At 60.1% G+C, this 17332-nt stretch overlaps 3 protein-coding genes across 23 annotated transcripts in view; 1 reads left to right on the top strand and 2 right to left on the bottom strand.

The window, feature by feature from the left end:
* Nucleotides 1-182, bottom strand: part of Zfyve21 (zinc finger FYVE-type containing 21) — a 14852-nt gene extending 14670 nt beyond the window's left edge. The window contains exon 1 of the mRNA XM_048799540.1: nucleotides 3-182. Within this exon, the coding sequence (XP_048655497.1) occupies nucleotides 3-120 (118 nt within the window). The 5' untranslated portion in view covers nucleotides 121-182. The remainder of the gene's footprint in view (nucleotides 1-2) is intronic.
* A 250-nt stretch (nucleotides 183-432) lies between these two features.
* Xrcc3 (X-ray repair cross complementing 3) lies at nucleotides 433-12928 on the top strand. Of its 6 annotated transcripts, none has more exons than XM_015496223.2 (8): nucleotides 433-528; nucleotides 4280-4411; nucleotides 5715-5852; nucleotides 7019-7231; nucleotides 8767-8921; nucleotides 11128-11340; nucleotides 11487-11533; nucleotides 11617-12928. In XM_015496223.2, the coding sequence occupies exons 2-8, from the start codon at nucleotides 4357-4359 to the stop codon at nucleotides 11843-11845; spliced, it is 1050 nt and encodes a 349-aa protein (XP_015351709.1). In that variant the 5' UTR covers nucleotides 433-528; nucleotides 4280-4356; the 3' UTR covers nucleotides 11846-12928. The 6 variants fall into 6 exon arrangements, with proteins under 6 accessions (XP_015351709.1, XP_048655387.1, XP_048655386.1 ...); XM_048799430.1 differs by lacking the exon at nucleotides 433-528 and adding an exon at nucleotides 544-1019 and having other exon boundaries at nucleotides 11434-11533; nucleotides 11617-11717; XM_048799426.1 differs by lacking the exon at nucleotides 433-528 and adding an exon at nucleotides 549-1019.
* Klc1 (kinesin light chain 1) overlaps nucleotides 9555-17332 on the bottom strand; it is a 97846-nt gene continuing 90068 nt past the window's right edge. For 8 of the 16 annotated variants that reach the window (XR_001504658.2, XM_015496190.2, XM_015496207.2 and 5 more), the window contains 2 exons: nucleotides 10173-10239; nucleotides 9555-9949 (listed from right to left, as the gene is read on the bottom strand). Coding sequence is in view for 8 of the 16 variants with exons in the window: in XM_015496190.2 (XP_015351676.1) it covers nucleotides 9947-9949; nucleotides 10173-10239 (70 nt within the window). In the remaining 8 variants the exon portion in view is untranslated. Of the gene's footprint in view, nucleotides 9950-10172; nucleotides 10240-14735; nucleotides 15229-16189; nucleotides 16257-17332 lie in introns of all 16 variants that reach the window. The other 8 variants (XR_007346027.1, XR_007346030.1, XR_007346029.1 and 5 more) reach the window with 4 other exon arrangements.

Raw genomic sequence — 17332 nt, 5'->3', positions numbered from 1 at the left:
GCCGGTTGCCACCAGGCCGAACGGGCTCCGAGGCGCGGAGGCTCCGGGCACCATGCGCAGGCCGCTTGGGGAGCGCACCAGCTTCTTGGCGCGTGGCGCCGCGGCCACCCCGGAGGACATCGTGCTCCAACTCGGATCCAAGCGCCGCAGCTTGCGCTCGGCCCCGCACCAGCTGGGCAGAGCTGGGCAGCACCGCCCCGCCCGCGCGGGCTGACAACGCTGGCGCCCAATCGCTAAGCCTGGCCCAGAGCGCGGGCCAATCGGAGTCAGGGATCCGCCCATAGCAATTCTCTCCAGTACGCGCAAGGGCCCCACCTCTGCCACCCTGCGGGCGGCCACCAATCGGCGACGAGGGCCGACCCTGGATCGCTCCGCCCCTCTCCGGGCGATTGAGACTTTTGACTGGTCGGTCACATAGGCACGTCTTCGTGTCTGATTGGTGTGGCCGGCTCAGGGAGCTCTGCGCTCATTGGAAGAGAAGGCTGAGGGGGCGGGCCGGCGCGAAGAGGCGTGAGGAGCGCGCGATTGGTGAGAGCCGGGGCAGGGGGCTGCGATCGCCGCACCGGGGTAGCGGGTGGGGCGCGGCTCCGCGGCCGAGGTGACCTGAGGGGTGCCGGGCAGGCCTCCGCGATTTCCGGAGTTGGTTGGCGAGTGGGCGCGCGGAGTCCTGGGGCTGAGGAGAGAAGGGGCCCCGGGGCCCGCTCCGCGGTTCTCAGGACCTGCCGGGGGGAGGGTTTCCGCGGCCGGGTGTGTTACGGACGGGCGGAGATCGCAGGAACCGGAGGCCAGGCCCGGGTTGCTGCAGCTCCCGCGCTCGGAACGGACCCGGGAGCCTGACTCCCAGGCCAGCCGCAGCGTGACTGTGGCTGTGTGAGCTAACCGTATGACTGGACCCCTCTGCGCTCTCGTTTCCTCTTCATCGAAACGGAGAGCCTCCATCCTTGTTGTGAGGCTTGTGTGCGGTGACCCGGGCCCGGGGCTTCCAGCAGCCCTGGGAACATCCCAAGTGTTGGATAAATGTGAGCGCTCAGCTTTGTTACCCTTGGTGGGTTTTATGGAGATGTCAGTGGACTTGCCTTACTTGAATTTAGCTCTGAACTTAACAATAGAAAGAAAAATAGCAGTTCCAGTCTTGAAGGTCGTGCTGCCCCAGCAAGTGTGACCGAGCATGGCGGCACCCCTCCATGCTCACTCTCTGGTTTCTTTGGGTAACAGTACCTCCTGTGCAGTACTTATCCTGGAGATTAAAGCTCAGCTGGACACTCTGGAAGACAAAAGTGGGGCTGTCAGACACAGCAGATGTTCGGCATTAAAAATGTTTTTCAGTGGCACTTGTTAAAGTCCAGGACCATCACTGTCTATCCAGGAACCAGAGTAGTGGGTTTGTAGTGAGAGAGACAGACAAGGCTCACCTGGAACACATGGGCAGGTGGGGTCAGAGGGTGGAAAGTTACCAAGAGGAGGTTTCAGGGGACCGGGGAGCGCCCACCTGGGTGGTGGAGGATGAGGAGCCTGGTGGGATGTGGGGACTAGATGTGGAGAGTGGGGTTCCCACTGCACTGAGCAGGGACCTCACTGACACCGGGTTTCACCAGCACGAGTCCAGGTGGGGCTGGAGAGGATTCAGGAACCTGGAAAGATTAGCCAAGTGGGGCCAGGTGTGACTTGGTTGCCTCGAATGCTAGTGGCCCTGGGTTTGATATCCAGGCACAGCAAAGAAAAAAGACCAAGTGGAGGGTCTTGATGAATAACCAGCCTGCTTCCAGATGCCCTGCCCCCTTGAAGGCTCCAGGTGCAGGGTCCTCTGTGGGCCTTTCTGTGCTGCCTGGTGTCCAGCCCAGCCTGAGGCAGCAGCCTCCTGCCAGCCCCAGGCCAGTGTCCCAGGAGCTTTCCACACGTAGACCCTCGGAGCTCTGGCAGTAAGACAGATTGGCTGTTGTTCTGGGGGCTGTCTTTACCTCTGGTGTATGCCCTGGGGTCCCTGCCAGCTCACACCCCACTTTGGTTCACACCCTAACCCTCCTCCCAACTTCAGGGCTCTCAAATTCCCATATTCTCGAAGGGATGCTCCTGCCTTGCCACATGAGGCCCAGCCAGGTTTCTGATGACCAGGTGCCTCCATCTGTACTCTGCTTGGGAGTCTAACTCCCCCATGCCAGCTACCAGCTCTATCAGCAGCCCTTGAGCTGCTTTGAACCCCTATCACCCCCTTCTCGGCTGCTTCCTTTAGAACATGTATCCCAGTACTAATGCTGTGGTTCTCTGTAACTGCTAAGCCAGCTTCTGCTCAGATCCACATCCATTGTCTCTTGACCACCCTGAGTGGGCCTGGGAGCTCTGTGTGTCTGCCATCCAGCTGGGCAGTACTATCAGCCCAGCGCCGAGAGTCTCCCCGTGTGTTGCCCCAGGCCACAGTAGGGAACGGTCAGGAGCTGACTTGGAAGGCCCACAGGTTCTGGGCCCCAGGAGCCCTGTGACCCCATCAGGAAGTGTGTCCTCCAGCCACTGCTTCCTGCTACCCAGCAGCTGCCTCCCAGGAGCTGTGGTGGGCGAGGAGCAGCTGTGCCTGGGTCTTCGCCCAGGCTAGAGCCGAGTCTGAACTGTGGCTGTTCTTGGCTTCTCGGCCCTGCTCCAACCTGGGAGGATGCAGAAGGCCACATCCTGAGTCCATGAGGGAAGCCTCACCCACTGCTGCCCACTTCCCCTGGTAGACCTAACCCCCAAATGCTGGGCTCGTCCAGGTCACTGGCCTCAAGTCTGCAAGACCAAACTCTTCCCAGCACCCCATGTACATTCCTGACCTTGCTGTGGGGAGGCCACCAGGGTGGACAGCAGCTTGTTGGAAAGGGCTGAGTCCCTGCACAGCCGTCCCACGCCGGAGGGCAGGAAAGCCTGCGAGGCCACAGAAGGGCCACTGGTGCTCCTTCCTTGGAGGGCACCCACGTGTTGACGGGTGAGGTGGGCAGCGGCCTTGCCCTGCGGTCCCTTACCTCGGCCTGGCCAGGCTTCCTTGACTCTGCCGAGGTCCTCAGGTTCCTGCAAGATCCTAAGCGCGCTTCCTCTACACTTTCTGAATGGGGAGGGAGACACATTTGAGGGAAATTAAGCCAGAGATTGCCAAAGACTCTGAAGTCATGTGATCCCCATAAAAGGGGATCTGGGGGCTGGATATCATCCCGATGGTACAGGGCCGGAGCCTTCCAAGAAACTGAGGCAGCATGAAGACCCTCTCCTAACCCCAATTCTTGCGACCAGGCCAAAGATTTCAGACATCACTCAGAGCAACAGGAATGATTTATTGAAGGGATGGGGAAGGGGGAAAAGGACAGTCCCAAGGGAGAGAGGGGGTCATCAGGAAGGAGAGGGGACAGTCCCAAGGGAGAGAGGGGGTCCTCAGGAAGGAGAGGGATAACGTGCCTTTCCTGCACTCCAGCTTTACTGGGGATCCCAGGGAAGTTTCCAGAGAGTCCTGCCTAGGTCCCCCTCTTGACTTTTGACTGACAGCAGGATGACATCAGACTTGGAAGTCTCCACTGCCATGGCCACTCTAGGTCACCTGGCCCATGCTGACCAGTTCTAACTGGATTCTTTTTTTTTTAAAGAGAGAGAGAATTTTTTAATATTTGTTTTCTAGTTTTCGGCGGACACAACATCTTTGCTTGTATGTGGTGCTGAGGATCGAACCCGGGCCGCACGCATGCCAGGCGAGCGCGCTACCGCTTGAGCCACATCCCCAGCCCATCTAACTGGATTCTTAACCGTACATTCTTGCAGATTTTATGGTCAGGAGGAAATGTTCTTGTCTCCCTTAGTTTCAGGAGCTGGTCACAAACGTCCCCTGGGTTCTTCCCTGGACAGTACCTCAGGTCTGCATTTCTCCTGCAGTTAACAGGTAGTTGGCTGAGGAATGTGACTTAGCCTGTCACCAGACCAGGCCGGGCTGCAGGTAAATGGCTTCTTGGAAAAGAAAGCCCGTGGGGGTCAGCACCCGGGGCGGTCCAGAGTCCCTCTCTCACCTCGTGTCCCTACCCTGCTTCTCTATCTGGTCCCCAACACCAAGAGAGCTGAGCTGAGCTGAGAGCAGGGTGCTGGCAAGGACATGCTTCTCTTGGGCCAGGTGTCCTCAGCACCCCAGGCTTCCTACTGCCACATCACTCCTAGAGGTAGATGCTCTGGACTTAACTGGACAGTGTCCAGGACAGCGACATTCCCTCTGCCCTCAGGTGGAGACCTGGCTGCACAGACGTTGAGCACAGCCCTCTCCCACTCACTCCCACAGACTACCTGGGCTGGGAGTCAGCACCTCCAATCTGCGGCCCCCAGAAGTGTTCATCCTGGTGGCCAGCCATTGAGGACATGGATTTGGATCAGCTGGACCTGAACCCCAGGATTATTGCTGCAGTTAAGAAAGGTATTTTAACTTGCCTAAGACTGAAGTGTCACGTGGACACGTGGGTGTGTGAGCACACTTGGTGTAGAACAAGGTCACAGAACATCAACTTTCCACGGTGTTCCCCTGAGACCCCAACTGTGGCCTCATCATTGGGACATGCTGTGGCTCCTCTATGAGCATTGATGGAAGGGACTTTTGAGGTCCTTCCCATCAGTGCACACGTGGGTGTGGCCTAGGAAGGAGAGCGGGTCACCTGTTCCCTGTGGCTCCTCAGCTGCCTCTGCAGTCTGCACAAGCTGTCTCCAGGCTCTGTTCCTGATCCCCTCGCCTTTCCTGTCCCCTGGGGCCTCAGGACACTTGGCACACTCAGGGCCTTGCTCCGCTGCCTGTTGGCCTCTTGTCCTGCTGGTGGTGGTCTCATGATCGTAGGGTGGCTGCCGTGGCTGCAGACACCACACTTGCAGTCTGGGACATCTGCCATCTGCCGGCTGTCCCCAGAGCCTCCCTCAGGCAGCATTGCTTGCTGGGAAGCCATCTTCCCCTGGCCCCTCCTGCCCTCTGCAGATCTCCTTCAGAGCGTGCCTCAGGAGTTCCGTTCCTGTGGTCAGTCCCACCTGTCGGGACTAGAGCCTCCTGTCGGGTGGCTGGTGGTGGTATCTGGCTCCATCCCCCTCTCCCTGTGAGCCCTTTGTCCTCCTCTCTGGTGTTCTGTCCACTCCCCCATCGCCGTCCTCCTCTCTGGTGTTCTGTCCACTCCCCCATCGCCTGGGGGTGTGTGCAACATTGTTTTTCTTTCCACTAGTGCAGAAGTGGAGAGCCATGCCCGCCCAGCCCAGAGCCACCGAGGAGGCCGCCCCGCAGCCCACCTGCCAGCGGCCCCTCCCGCCTCCCCTCCTCCCCTTTCTGGTTTTGACCCCAGGGCCTTGCACACCTAGGCAGGTGACCGTCCACTGACTGTTTGAGTCTCGCTGTGTCACCTAGAGCCCCTGCTGCAGCCTCTTAGGAGCTGACACCAGGGGCACATGCCACTTGCCAGGCAGCACTGCCCTCTGGAGACATTTCTGGGGGTGGACATTTGTGACGGAGGCCACCTCACAGCACCCAGAATTTGCCCGCCTTTCTCCAACTGCACTGGGGGCACAGGAAGGTGCAGTGAGGGCACTGTCCCTGAGCCTCCTCCCCCACTGCCCTGCCCACTCCACCCGACTGCCCAGGGCTGGCTGCAGGTGGTCCCCGACCTGAAGCAGGGCCCTGCCAGGCGGTGCTACCTTGCCTTGCCTCCTGTGAGCGCCGTCCGACTCCTGGTCTTTCCTGGTGTCAGCCAGGCTGAAGGCCGTGAGGGAGGTCCTGCACTTCTCTGGAGCTGACCTACAGAGACTGACCGGCCTGTCCAGCCCTGACGTCCAGCACCTGCTGACAGCGGCCTCCTCACACCTGCGTGGGGGCCCCATCCTCACAGGTGGGTGGAGAGTGGCTGTGGCAGATACCTGGGGTCAGTGCCAGGAGCCATGGGGGTCCACAGAGCCATGGGGTCCCAGGGCCAGGACCTGCCACAGACGTCCTGCGCTGGGGTAGGGAGGGGCACCTAGGGCTGCTTTCTTGGGTCAGAGAAGAGCTGAGGCTGCAGGGGTGAGGTGGGGGTGGGGCAGATGGTGCAGCAGTGCCCAACTGGGGCGGCAGAGGGACCTGCCCAGGGCCACCGCCACAAGAGTGGGAACCAAGTGCCCACAGAGCCAGGCTCCTATTATCAGTGTGCAGGGCTGCCAGCTCCCTGTGATCTGGTGCCTGGCCAGGCAGGGGTCCACTGTGCCCTCCCTTGCAGACACTCAGTGGTCCTGGGCACCCACTCAGCACACTGCTGTGGCTGGGACTGGAACCTGCCTCAGTGCTGACCTGCCCAGGCTGGGCACAGGGGGGCTGCTGCTCCTGGCCCCACTGGCTCTGGACCTTTCCCTGGGTCCTCACCTCACCCCAGGGTGTCAGCGTGACCAGCAGATGGCTGCCACATGTGTGTACGTGTGCGTGCATATGCGAACGCACCTGTGGTCCCAGTGGGGCCCAGAGAGGGCTCAGGCCAGGGACCACACAACCCCTCCCACAGAGCCGCCCTCGCAAGGAGGATGATCCTGGGGTCTGAGTGGCCTTGGCTGCTGAGACCATTGTGGGATGCTGCACGAAGTCTCCTGCTGTGGGACATGCTTCAGAATGATTGTTATTTGTGCCTCATTGGTTTTTAGCCGACTTCAAGCCTAATCAGATCTGCTGTGCAACCTTGGGGACTGTCAGGGTTTGAGGCGCATTTTAATTTCACGAGATCTCTGGCAACAGCCAGCTGTGGTATCCAGCACCACTCAGCTCTGGGCCCAGGGTCGGCTTCAGCCTGGTGCCCTGTCACTGGGGGCAGCAGTCTCTCTGAGAATGTCTAGCTGCGTTGTTTGGCCAAGAACTGGGAAGTCTAGCAGGGGCAGGTTCTCCCGGGTTCTATCTGGCACACAGCCACGTGGCCAGGCCACCTCCCCTCTGCCCACCCAGTGTGACCCCCTTGCCAGTCTTCTCCTCACACCTGCCGTCTGGACGGGGTGGGGCACTGGGCAGGAAGCCGCGTGACCTCACCCCTCCCTGCAGCGCTGCACCTGTACCAGCAGAGGGAGCGCTTCCCCGCGCAGCACCAGCGCCTGAGCCTGGGCTGCCCCATCCTGGACGGGCTCCTGGGCGGCGGCCTGCCCCTGGAGGGCATCACGGAGCTGGCTGGCCGCAGCTCAGCTGGGAAGACCCAGCTGGCACTGCAGCTCTGCCTGGCTGTGCAGTTCCCACCACAGCACGGAGGCCTGGAGGCTGGTGAGTGTCCACCCTCCTCCTGGGGCAGGGAGGGTCCTGATCTGGTGGCTCTGAGTTCCTGGCTCTACTTTCATCTGCTTCCCACTAAGTGGGCTAGTGGCCGCCTCAGGATTCCCATCTTCCTCTTGCAGAAGAATAAGGGGAAGGAGCTGGGGCCCGGCTACCTTCAGAGGCAGCCTCCGCAGACCTGAACCCTCCGGCATCTGGTCGCCAGGGTCACTGGCCAGCCCTCGAGGTTGCCACCCAGTGTGAGCCCCGCAACATATCACACCCACCTGCCAATGTCCCCTGCAGATTATGTGGCCACAGCCAGAGCGCAGGGCAAGGGCACGTGACACATCTACCCCTGGGTGACAGCCAGTGTCTAGAGCCTCCAGAGGGATGGTCAGGAGCCCAGGACAACCGAGACACCAGCTGCCACACCGTGCGCACGCGCAGTGACAGTCACCTGCACCATGAGTGGCCGACACGACCAATTCCCAGAGCTGGGCTGGTGTCCCTTCAGTCCCACACCTGACTGCCCCCCAGCATCACGCATGTCCCCAGCAGCGACACACCAGGGCCATGTTCCCTGGTCCTCTCCATCTCTAGAGGCACGGGGCAGCCGACCCTTGTGGTTTGGGCTCCTATCCCCTGGTCCACAGGGATGTTGGGCATCTCCTGTGCCTGATGGCCTTGCAGACACATCTCTTGGGGTCCTTGCCATATTGGAACTGCCTTCTTATCGAGGTTTAAGAACTCTGTGCCCTGGGCACACAGCCTGACCACGTGTTCTCCTGTGGGTCCTCTTTCTTTAGTTGCTTGTGCTTGGTGTCAGTTAAGGTCATGAAGATTTATTCAGGTTTTCTCCTAAGAGTCTTGGCGCCCACATGTGGGCCATTCTGAGTGCATTCTTGCACCTAGTGTGAAGTCCAGCTTCGGTCCTTTGCAGGTGTACGTCATCCGGTCATCCTGGCGCCATCTGTGCAGAGGTTCTCCCTCCCCCTGAGCCCTCTGGCCTCTCTGATCAAAGTGAGATGCCCACCAACACAGGGTTTGCCTGGACGGCCCTGGCTCTCAGTGCAGGCTCTCAGCATGCCCTGAGCACAGAGTCTAGGCCCAGGCGGCTGCCAGGGGCTGCGCAGGGCCAATGACCCTGTTCTCACCACTTGTTCCAATCACCACTGAGGTGCAGTGTCAGGAGCCCAGAGAGTGGAGCAAAGGGTCTCTGTAGGTCCAAGGGAGGGACATCTTCAAAAAGCCCCTTGGCCCTGCCCATCCACTTGTTCCCCTGCCCAGCCAGGGGGTGGAGGGAGCAGGAATGGGCAGAACAGGAGCCCACCTGTAGCCATTCTGGCCCCGGGCTCAGGGCAGCAGGTGTATGTACCTGGGTATCAGAGCTGAAGGCCAGCCGCGTTCCCAAGGGAAGGGGCTGCAGGTGGGACCAGAATCGGCTCTGGTCCGCCAGCTCAGGTGGGAGCAGGAAGACGTCTTGTGTCGGTGGTGTGGCCCTCTGAAGCCGCGGGTCCTCTGAAGCGTGGCGCGTGGCTTCCCAGGGGCTGTTTACATCTGCACGGAGGATGCCTTCCCCAGCCGCCGGCTGCAGCAGCTCATGCAGCAGCAGCAGCGCCTGCGGGCAGACGTGCCACAGGACGTGGTCCAGAGCATCCGCTTCGGCAGCCAGATCTTCGTGGAGCACGCGGCCAACGCGGTGAGTGTCTCTGTGGTGCTGCAGCAGCCGGGACAGTGGGGGCCAGGTGGGGTCAGAGGGTAGAAAGTTACCAAGAGGAGATGTCAGTGGTCAGGGGACCAGCCCCCACCTGGGTGATGGAGGATGAGGAGCCTGGTGGGACGTGGGGACTGGATGTGGAGAGTGGGATTCTCGCTGCACTGACTGAGCAGGAGCCTCGTTGACACCAGGTTTCACCCGCATGTGCCCAGGTGGGGCTGGAGAGGACTCAGGAACCTGGTGACTGGGGCCAAGCAGAGGGTCTGGGCCTGAATATGCCTGTGGCCCCACAGGCAGGGCACTGCCCACTGTGCATTCTTTGAGCGGCACTGTGCCATCTGGCCCAGACTTCACGTTTAACTGAGCTGGATGTTCATTCGCCCGCGCCCCCAGGAGGAAAGAGTGGGAGAGGAGCCCAGGTGGGACCAGGGCGTCCTCTGGGCCCAGGACCCCTGGTGCAGGGAACCTCTGCCATCCCCCTCTGCTTCTGATGGTGTCTGTCCTGGTGAGTGTGGCACTGCCCCTCCCGGCCAGCAGGGCTGCACCAGACATGAACACGGAGGGCAGAGCCCACCTTTTGAGAATTGCTATGGAAAGACGCTTTCAAGTAAAGGATGAGGTGTATAGACTTTTAATTTTTAAAATTTACAATAAAATACATTATCACACAGTGCAGGAGCTAGCAAAGGGCACAGGGAGGTCAGGCAGGCACAGGACATGGATACCCTGTCCCTGAGAGCCTTCCAGGGAGGGGCAGACTGCACCTGCCTGCCGTCCCCTCAGGGCTGCCTGGGTGGCACCTGCCCAGCCAGCCGAGTGCCTCTCCAAGGCCTTGCCAGTGGGGTGGTTCATTATTAGTATGGCGCTCCACGGTCATGGTCAGGAGAACTAAGTTAGCGCTGCAGCCCCAGCCAAGGGCCCTCCCAGCCTCAGCCTGCCGGTCCCAGGGCCAGCTCCGGGGCTGCACAGGGCAGCGTCCTGGTACCCTAGAGCAGAGCAGGCCAGGATCACTGCAAGAGAAGGCAGCAGGTCAGGCCAGGCCCTATTCTGGAGACAGCTCAGGGGCTCCCCACTCTTGCCTGGAAACAGGTGGCTTAGGGCTGGGGGACGTAGGGGACCTGTGCGTTCATCTCTGTACAAGGAGCCCCCTTTTGCAGAAGCAGGGCCTGAGGCCATGCCTGTCCCCCTCCACCTCCTCTGTGGCCTTGGCGGAGGCCAGTGTGTGGAACTCACGTTAGAGCTGGCATCCTCCAGGCTGCTGCTGTCATTCTCCACACAAAGAGGCTCCGCTGGGGATGCCCTGGGGAGAAGCACAGACCTGGTATCACGCTGGGCTGGACTCCAGGCCCTCGCAGCTCTTTGGAGCTGCAGGTGCCACAGCCTGTGTGGCACGGCACAGCTGGCTGGGATGATCTGCAGACCTGGAACTGGTGCCTGTGTCCTCGGGCCTGCTCACCCATGTGTTCCTGCCTCGTCCCCTCCACCACGCAGACCTCTGCCATCATTAGCCACCTACTGCATCACAGCCCACCTAGCCCTGGGGCCAGAAAGGTCCCCAAACGGAGCCCTGAGGAGGGTCTGCCTTGGAAGGGGCTCATTTCCACCCCTGGCCAGGGCTGTGTGAGCACAGGGTGGTGGAAGGGCTGGCCCCCACCTGCATGGTCTCCCAGGGTGCAGCCCCTGCATGTGATCCTGGCACTTGACACAGTTAAATTTGGGGCAGTGCCTGCCTTATGAAGGATAGATTCTGGGACCCCTGCTCAGAACTGCTTGATGGGCACACCTGGTGATCAGGTGGCCACCAGCTCTGGCCTTTGCAGATGCATCTGGGTCCAGGTGGTCTAGGAGCTATTGAAGGAGGTGGGCTGATCTCTGATGGGAGGTGAGATGACAGCCCCAGGGCAGAGAAGGGCTGCCCGAGTCTGGTGTGAGCACAGGCAGTTCACGGAAGGCTGTGCGTGGGGGTGGGATGATGCTGCAGAGGACCCCCGCTCGGAGGGCCAGCGGAGGGCACAGTGCCAGGGGAGAGCTGGGTAGGCCTCAAGCTTATCAAACAAGAGCCTCTGGAGAAACGCAGAGGTGGAATGCAAGGCTCTGGTGCAGTGTCTGGGGAGGACACAGACAATAGGGCAGTGCCAGGGGACCTGGGCACCTGGAGGGACCATGATGCCGTCCCTAACTCCCACAGGACACCTTGCTGGAGTGTGTGAGCACCAAGGTCCCCGTCCTCCTGTCACGGGGCATGGCCCGCCTGGTGGTGGTAGACTCCGTGGCAGGCCCCTTCCGCTGTGAATTTGATGGTCAGGCCTCGGCCACCCGGGCCAGGCACCTGCAGTCCCTAGGGGCCACGCTGCGCCGGCTGAGCAGCACCTTCCGGAGCCCTGTGCTCTGCATCAACCAGGTGGGCCAAGGCCACAGCTACTTGCCGTGAGCCAGGGAAGGCAGGGTGGGCAGCGGCGCGGGAGTGGCCGTGCACCTTTCTGTGTTGACACAGAAACTTCCCAGAGACCTTCGGCCACCACAGCTGACCCCACTGGGCTTTTCCAGGTGACGGAGGCTGTGGAGGAGCAGCGCGCAGCACTTGGGCCACCAGGGTAAGTGCTGGCACCTCCTGGCACTGAGCGCAGGAGGGGGACACTGTTTCCACAGCAGCAACGGCCTTTTCTCCGTGTTTCAGGCCCTGGGACGAGCACATTTCCCCAGCCCTTGGCATAACCTGGGCCAACCAGCTCCTTGTGAGGCTGATGGCCCACCGGCTCCGCGAGGAGGAGGCCGCCCAGGGCCCCCCTGGCCACCCGGCCCGGATCCTGCGGGTACTCTCCGCCCCTCATCTGCCCCCGTCCTCCTGCTTCTACACAATTGAAGTGGAAGGGGTGCGAGGGGCACTGAGGGCTGAGTCCTGCTAACGTGGACCAGGTCCCAAGAAGCCCAGAGTCTGGCTGAGCCCTGGAAGCGGCCAGTACAGACGCACAGCACTGCAGTCCACCAGGGTCAGCGCACCATCGGCCCTCCTCAGCCAGAGGTGAACAGCGAGCTGAGGCCGCACCCCCTCTCCCACCTCACCCACCAGCTTGCTGGCCCTTGGTGGACAGGAGACTCACAGAGGCTGGGGGCTCTACAGAGACTCACAGGGGCTGCTCTGGGCCCGTCCTCAGTTTGCCCCACCCACACCCTGCTGGTCAGAGTTGCCAGCCTCCCCTGGACCTGGGAGCCTGTGTCCTGCAGGGTGGTCCTCAACCCTGCTAAAGCTACCCGCACACACTGCCCTGGACCTCTGGTCACCTCAACCACCCGCTAGGCTGTAGGCAACTTTGGGGAAGCTGATCAAAGGACACAAGGAACCAGCAACATGCACCTTGGGGGATGCAGCCAGATGCCCGCCAGGACCACCTGCACAGGCCAGCCTAGCCTCCCTTCTGGCTAGAAGGGTGGAGCCTCCTGGCAGCTCATCTGGCTGTGGACCCTGGAATCTGACCACCTGGCCATGACCTGAGGGACATGGCCTCTTCACAGGGAGGCCTGCGAGTTAACAGTGGGCTTCTCATTAAGAAGCTGCTGTCTGCTAGGTACTGCGCCTGTGACCTGTGCCATCCCTGCCGCTGCTCTCCAGTGGGGAGACTGAGGCACAGGCCCGCCAAGTGGCTGGGAGGTCCTGCAGCCCTAAGACAGACCCCAGGGCCCCTGCAGGGGGAGCCCCCACTAAAGCTGGGAGGCTATGCGTTCCTCCAGGTGAGACAGTCCATGTGTGGGCGTCACATCACCAGCTCCCCAGAGCACCATGGCCCCAACAGGCCAAGACTCACTATCTCCAAGCTGTTCTGGGGCTGGACTTTCCCCGAACGGCCTTCCTGCAGAAGTGCAGGGGCTCCACGGCAGCAAGTCAAACACTGTTTTTGTGTAACCAGAGAATTCTAAGTGATTTTCGAGGCAAAATCTATCAATTAGAAAATAAACTACAGCTCTCGTCCACTCAGCAGAGGACGAATGCACCTGCCTGGCTTGTGGTCTGCACAGGGTCTGCCCTGCAGGCGGCCCCTGGGGAGGCCCTGGGAGCCCCTGGCCCTGCAGGGTCCTCTGCCTTCCCTGGAGACCCTCCTCCGGTCCCCCTTAGAACGCCTGAGTTCCTGCCCCCAGCACCACGGAACCACCCTGCACATGCCGCATCTGCTGGCCAGCACAGCAGGGGCTGGGGTACGGACACCCTGCTCTCAGAAGTCTGATCACTATGCTGCTGCAGATTGCAAACGTGAGCCCCAGAACCCAGGACGCCCGGACCCCGAGGCACAGACAGCCTCTGCAGCTGCCTGTGTTCCGTGAACTCAAAAGAGTTCCTGGTGGCATGGTGCCCCTCACAGCTTTCACACCAGATGCAGGGGTTTATTTATTTTTTTTAATTCTTTTAAGAAAAAAGTAAGGTACAGGTTTAATCTCCTCCAACCCTGTCAACACCAGGACCACTGGGAGGACCCAGCCCAGCCCCAGGTCTGGCTTCTGCCTCCCTGTGCTGCCCACCTGGGAGCTCTCCTGTAACATCCATGGATGGTCCCTGCAGTGACTAGCACACTTGGCCCTGGGCTCCACCTGCTCCACCTTCCTGCCACTATTGGGTGGTGGTGAGGGTAGAACCCAGGGCAGGCAAGGCAAGCGCTCTACCACTGAGTAACACCCAGCCTTTGTGAGGCACAGTCCCACTAAACTGCCCAGGGTAGCCTTGAACTTGTGATCCTCCTGCCGCAGCATCCCCAGTGTGCACCACCTGGCTTAGATTGGCTTTTAACTTGGGGACTGACAAAGACTGAAGAGACAAGTGCCACTCTCACTTAGGGTCCTGTCTCCACCAACGAGGACACTGAGGAGTGTGGACGTGGCCACTTCTTTCCTAAGAGCATTAAGCTGCAGAGGACCACACTGGAGACAGGCTACCTGCTGCCCCAGATCCCATGCAGCTCCCCCTGTGACTGAAGTGTGGCTCCTTGGGTGCCACAGGTTTTGCCCCCCCACCTGCATTCCCACAGAGACAGCCCAAGGCCATCTGGGCTGGGCCAGGCGTGAAGCAGTGCATCCGCAGGGGCCTAGCTCTGCGCTCTGGGTGCTCACAGCCTGGAGTGGAGGGAGCTGGGCCTGCAGCTTCCCTTTTTCTTGAGTAGCTGTGTCGGGAGCAGCTTGTCACACTATGGACTGTGCTAAACCTCACTAGACAGCATTTAGAAAACTAGTTCCCGACCCCTCAGAAGCAACAGTGCAAACCTAGCCAGCAGCCTCCATACGGCAGTACAGAAGGAAGGCTGGCCAGAGCCCTGGGGCACACGCGGGCCTGCCAGGAGCAGACACCCTTCCCACAGCCACAGCTGGCAACCAGAACTGATACCCAGTCACAGGGCACATGAAGACATCTCAAGTCCAGCTGCTGCAAAAACCCCCATTGCTGTCATCTCCGGCCCTTGGCTCAAGAATAGCACGTGGGCCCCAGCAGCCCACATCCAGCATACCAGCCCCTCGCCCAGCAGCATGCAAAGGGATGCTTCAAGGTAGCTAGAAGCAAACAAGTTAGGGCCGTGGCTGCTGCGAGGTGAGCACTGAAACCCCACGTCCCGGCAAAGGCTGCACAGCCTGGGACACACTTGGCACCCGGCGCCCTGAACCTGCCAGCTGCCGTGGGCTCACAGCCTCCTGTGGCTCACACGCTGCCTGAATGGTTCTCCTGAAAAATCCACCCCTCAAAAGCTTTTCAAAAATGAAAGACACGTGTCAAGGTGCTTAGCTGAAGGAGCCAGCAGGCAAGGGCTGGGACCGTACCCTGTCAGTCACCACGCTGGCCCTGCAGAGGCCCTGAGGCAACACCGCGAGATAGAGCCTGATGAGCCTCCTCCCTGCCACGCCGTCTCTCCTGCACCGGTTTCTCTAACAGACTACCTCGAGCTCCCTTCCGAGAGGACGTCCTCTGTGTCTGGTTCATTACAGACTTGTCACAGTATCAAAGTCTAAAAGAGGCCTGGGATCAGGGCAAGAGGGAGACAGACAGATGCAGGCGTGTCCGGCTCTCATGTTGGTGGTTCTCGGGCGCCAGATGCAGAATTCTGGGGCATGGCTGCCCACTCTTTTCTAAAGGCAGCCCCTGAGGTTGGCCGTCACTATCTAGGAAAGAAAGCTCGGCCACCACCAGGGCTGCGAGGGTCTCAGTGCTCCGTTAGTTTCGGGAATTCTATTTAGCTCTGTCCCGACCCTCAGTGGACAGGTCAGTGTGGCTGGCACTCAGAGCTCTCGAGTCTGCCAAACAGTTACTTCGTTCCTGCATGAAGAAAACAAAACGTCATGCTTAACCAGCACCCCCAATGGCGCCAGCTCCCTGGGGTCCCAGGCCTGGCCTACTCCTCGGCTCTTCAGCTCCGGTGCTCAGACCTGGAGGCTAGAGGTCTGCATCAACCACAGCCTTTGGGCTGGGCCACAGCAGTGCGCAGTTGTGGGGTGGTCCCCAGCACTGAGACCTCTCCGTCTCACTGCCAGGAGTGCTCAGTGTCCTCCAGTGGCTGCCTGGAGCCCTGGGGAAGCTCTGGGCAATGCCTCCCAGGTGCTGCCAGGCCCCCCCTGTCAGTGACCACTGAAGGGCTGCCAGCTCTCCAGGTGTGGTGCCTGGGAACCAGCAACTGTGGGTGAGCTCTGAGCAGAGGGAATCAAGGCCACTGGGGCTGCCAGGTCTACTTGGGGACCTGAGCAATAGGGCCAGTTTCTGAAGCCCCCAAGAGATGGCCACACCAGATGTTCTAGAGAAACAAAAATCGAAAAGGTCACTTCTGATGCAGACAGAGGCCAACAGATACGAGCGCCAAGATGAAACAAAGTGCGCTGCGCGTTTGCGGTGTAGACCGCGGCCAGGCACTGACATCTTAGTGTCCAAACGCACACCAGCCGTGTGCCACCTGGTGCTGGCCATCTAGAGGACTGGGTTACAGCTCAACTAGGCAAAGAACCAGTTAGAGACTGAAATCATGATTCCTCACGTGAGAATCGGTCGAGCTTTGACATTACTCTATCAGAACAAATCGCTTGAACTAGGTCAAGCCACGTGCAAGATCACTGGGTTAACCCCTCTCCCGTGGGTGTTCGCAGCTTGAGCATCCCTGGCTCACACAACCAACAGGGAGAGCAGGAAGGGCGGGCTGGCACAGCCGGCCATCCGACTCACATCCCTGCCGCATGGGCAGAACGGCTCGGCGCTGAGCGGCCAGGGCAGGACAGGGAAGGCTCCTTACTTGGGAATGATCTTCTGCAGCCTCGCCACCCACGTTAAGAGCATTCAGAGAACTGGCATGCTTCATGCTGCGACACCGACGCGGACATGCAAGGACAAATGGATCAGCATGTCAACCAGCCAGCAGGACACTGGGGTCCCTGGGGACTGGGCCTTCCCTGGAAGTCCCTGCTGTTTTATGCCCCAGACAAAAGCCCAGTTTCCTGCATCTCCCAACAAAGAGCCCATGGTTCTTGGACACACCAAGCCCCTCTGCCATGCCTGCCCTGGGGCTCTGGAGGCCTGGGGGGCCTCATGCAGGGCTCAACCCACCCAGGCCAGACATGGAGCTCACTGTGAACATCTATCAGACACATGAGTATGTTCTGTATTTCATACTTTTTATATATTAGGAAAAGCAATTTTATCATCAGTAAGAAAAACTCTGAAGGCAGTATTTCTTACTTCAGAAAACCAACATTTAAAACAAATTTTATGGCTTTACGTGTAAAGAAACACAGCCATTTATATATACATTCACTTTTCCCCACCGTTTGATGACTACGGTACTTGAGCTGTAGGCCAGGGAATGACCTGTAGCCTGGGTTTAGATCACGGAGGCTACAAAAATCACTGCACTGTTCACCTCCTTCACGGACACCTCTGGACACGAAGCCACTTCCACTTTCGCACAGTGACGCGGTGCTGAGGTCACTGGAGTGCTCCCGTGGGACCCTGAGGTCACTGGAGTGCTCCCGTGGGACACCAGTGAGCCCAGGGGCACAGAGGACAAGGGTGCCCAGCCAACAGCTGTGGGCCAACTCTCGCTGACACAGTGACACGCAGACCACAGCTTACCTTTCCCCAAGCAGAACCCACCCAGGGTGTCCAACAGGACGGACTGTCCAGCAGCCGCCCGGATGCTGCCAGAGGCCCCTACTAGTTCTCCTCTACCTAGGCCACTCCAGACCAAGTGCAGCCACATCAGCTCAGCCCTGTCCACAGGCTCGACTGCTCTCTTCTCCCTGCGGCCAGCTGGTTTCTTCTAAGAAGGCAATGCAGCCTTCTCCCTCAACTCTGCAGGATGAAAGCAGCGGCGGGACCCCTCACAGTGACTCTTTCACTCTGGGGCATCAGGACGATGGCACACAAGTCCAGCTCAGCA

Source organism: Marmota marmota, unplaced genomic scaffold (assembly GCF_001458135.2).
Source record: "Marmota marmota marmota unplaced genomic scaffold, marMar, whole genome shotgun sequence".
Taxonomy (NCBI): Eukaryota; Metazoa; Chordata; class Mammalia; order Rodentia; family Sciuridae; genus Marmota; species Marmota marmota.
Note: the sequence above shows the minus strand (reverse complement) of the source record. Positions and strands in the feature narration are given on the sequence as shown.

Coding starts and splice junctions, on each gene's coding strand:
- Xrcc3 (XM_048799426.1), top strand. CDS start 884: ATGACTGGACCCCTCTGCGCTCTCGTTTCCTCTTCATCGAAACGGAGA. Junction 1,020..4,279: donor ATCCCAAGTGTTGGATAAAT/GTGAGCGCTCAG, acceptor TCACTCCCACAG/ACTACCTGGGCTGGGAGTCA. Junction 11,341..11,486: donor CTGTGCTCTGCATCAACCAG/GTGGGCCAAGGC, acceptor GGGCTTTTCCAG/GTGACGGAGGCTGTGGAGGA.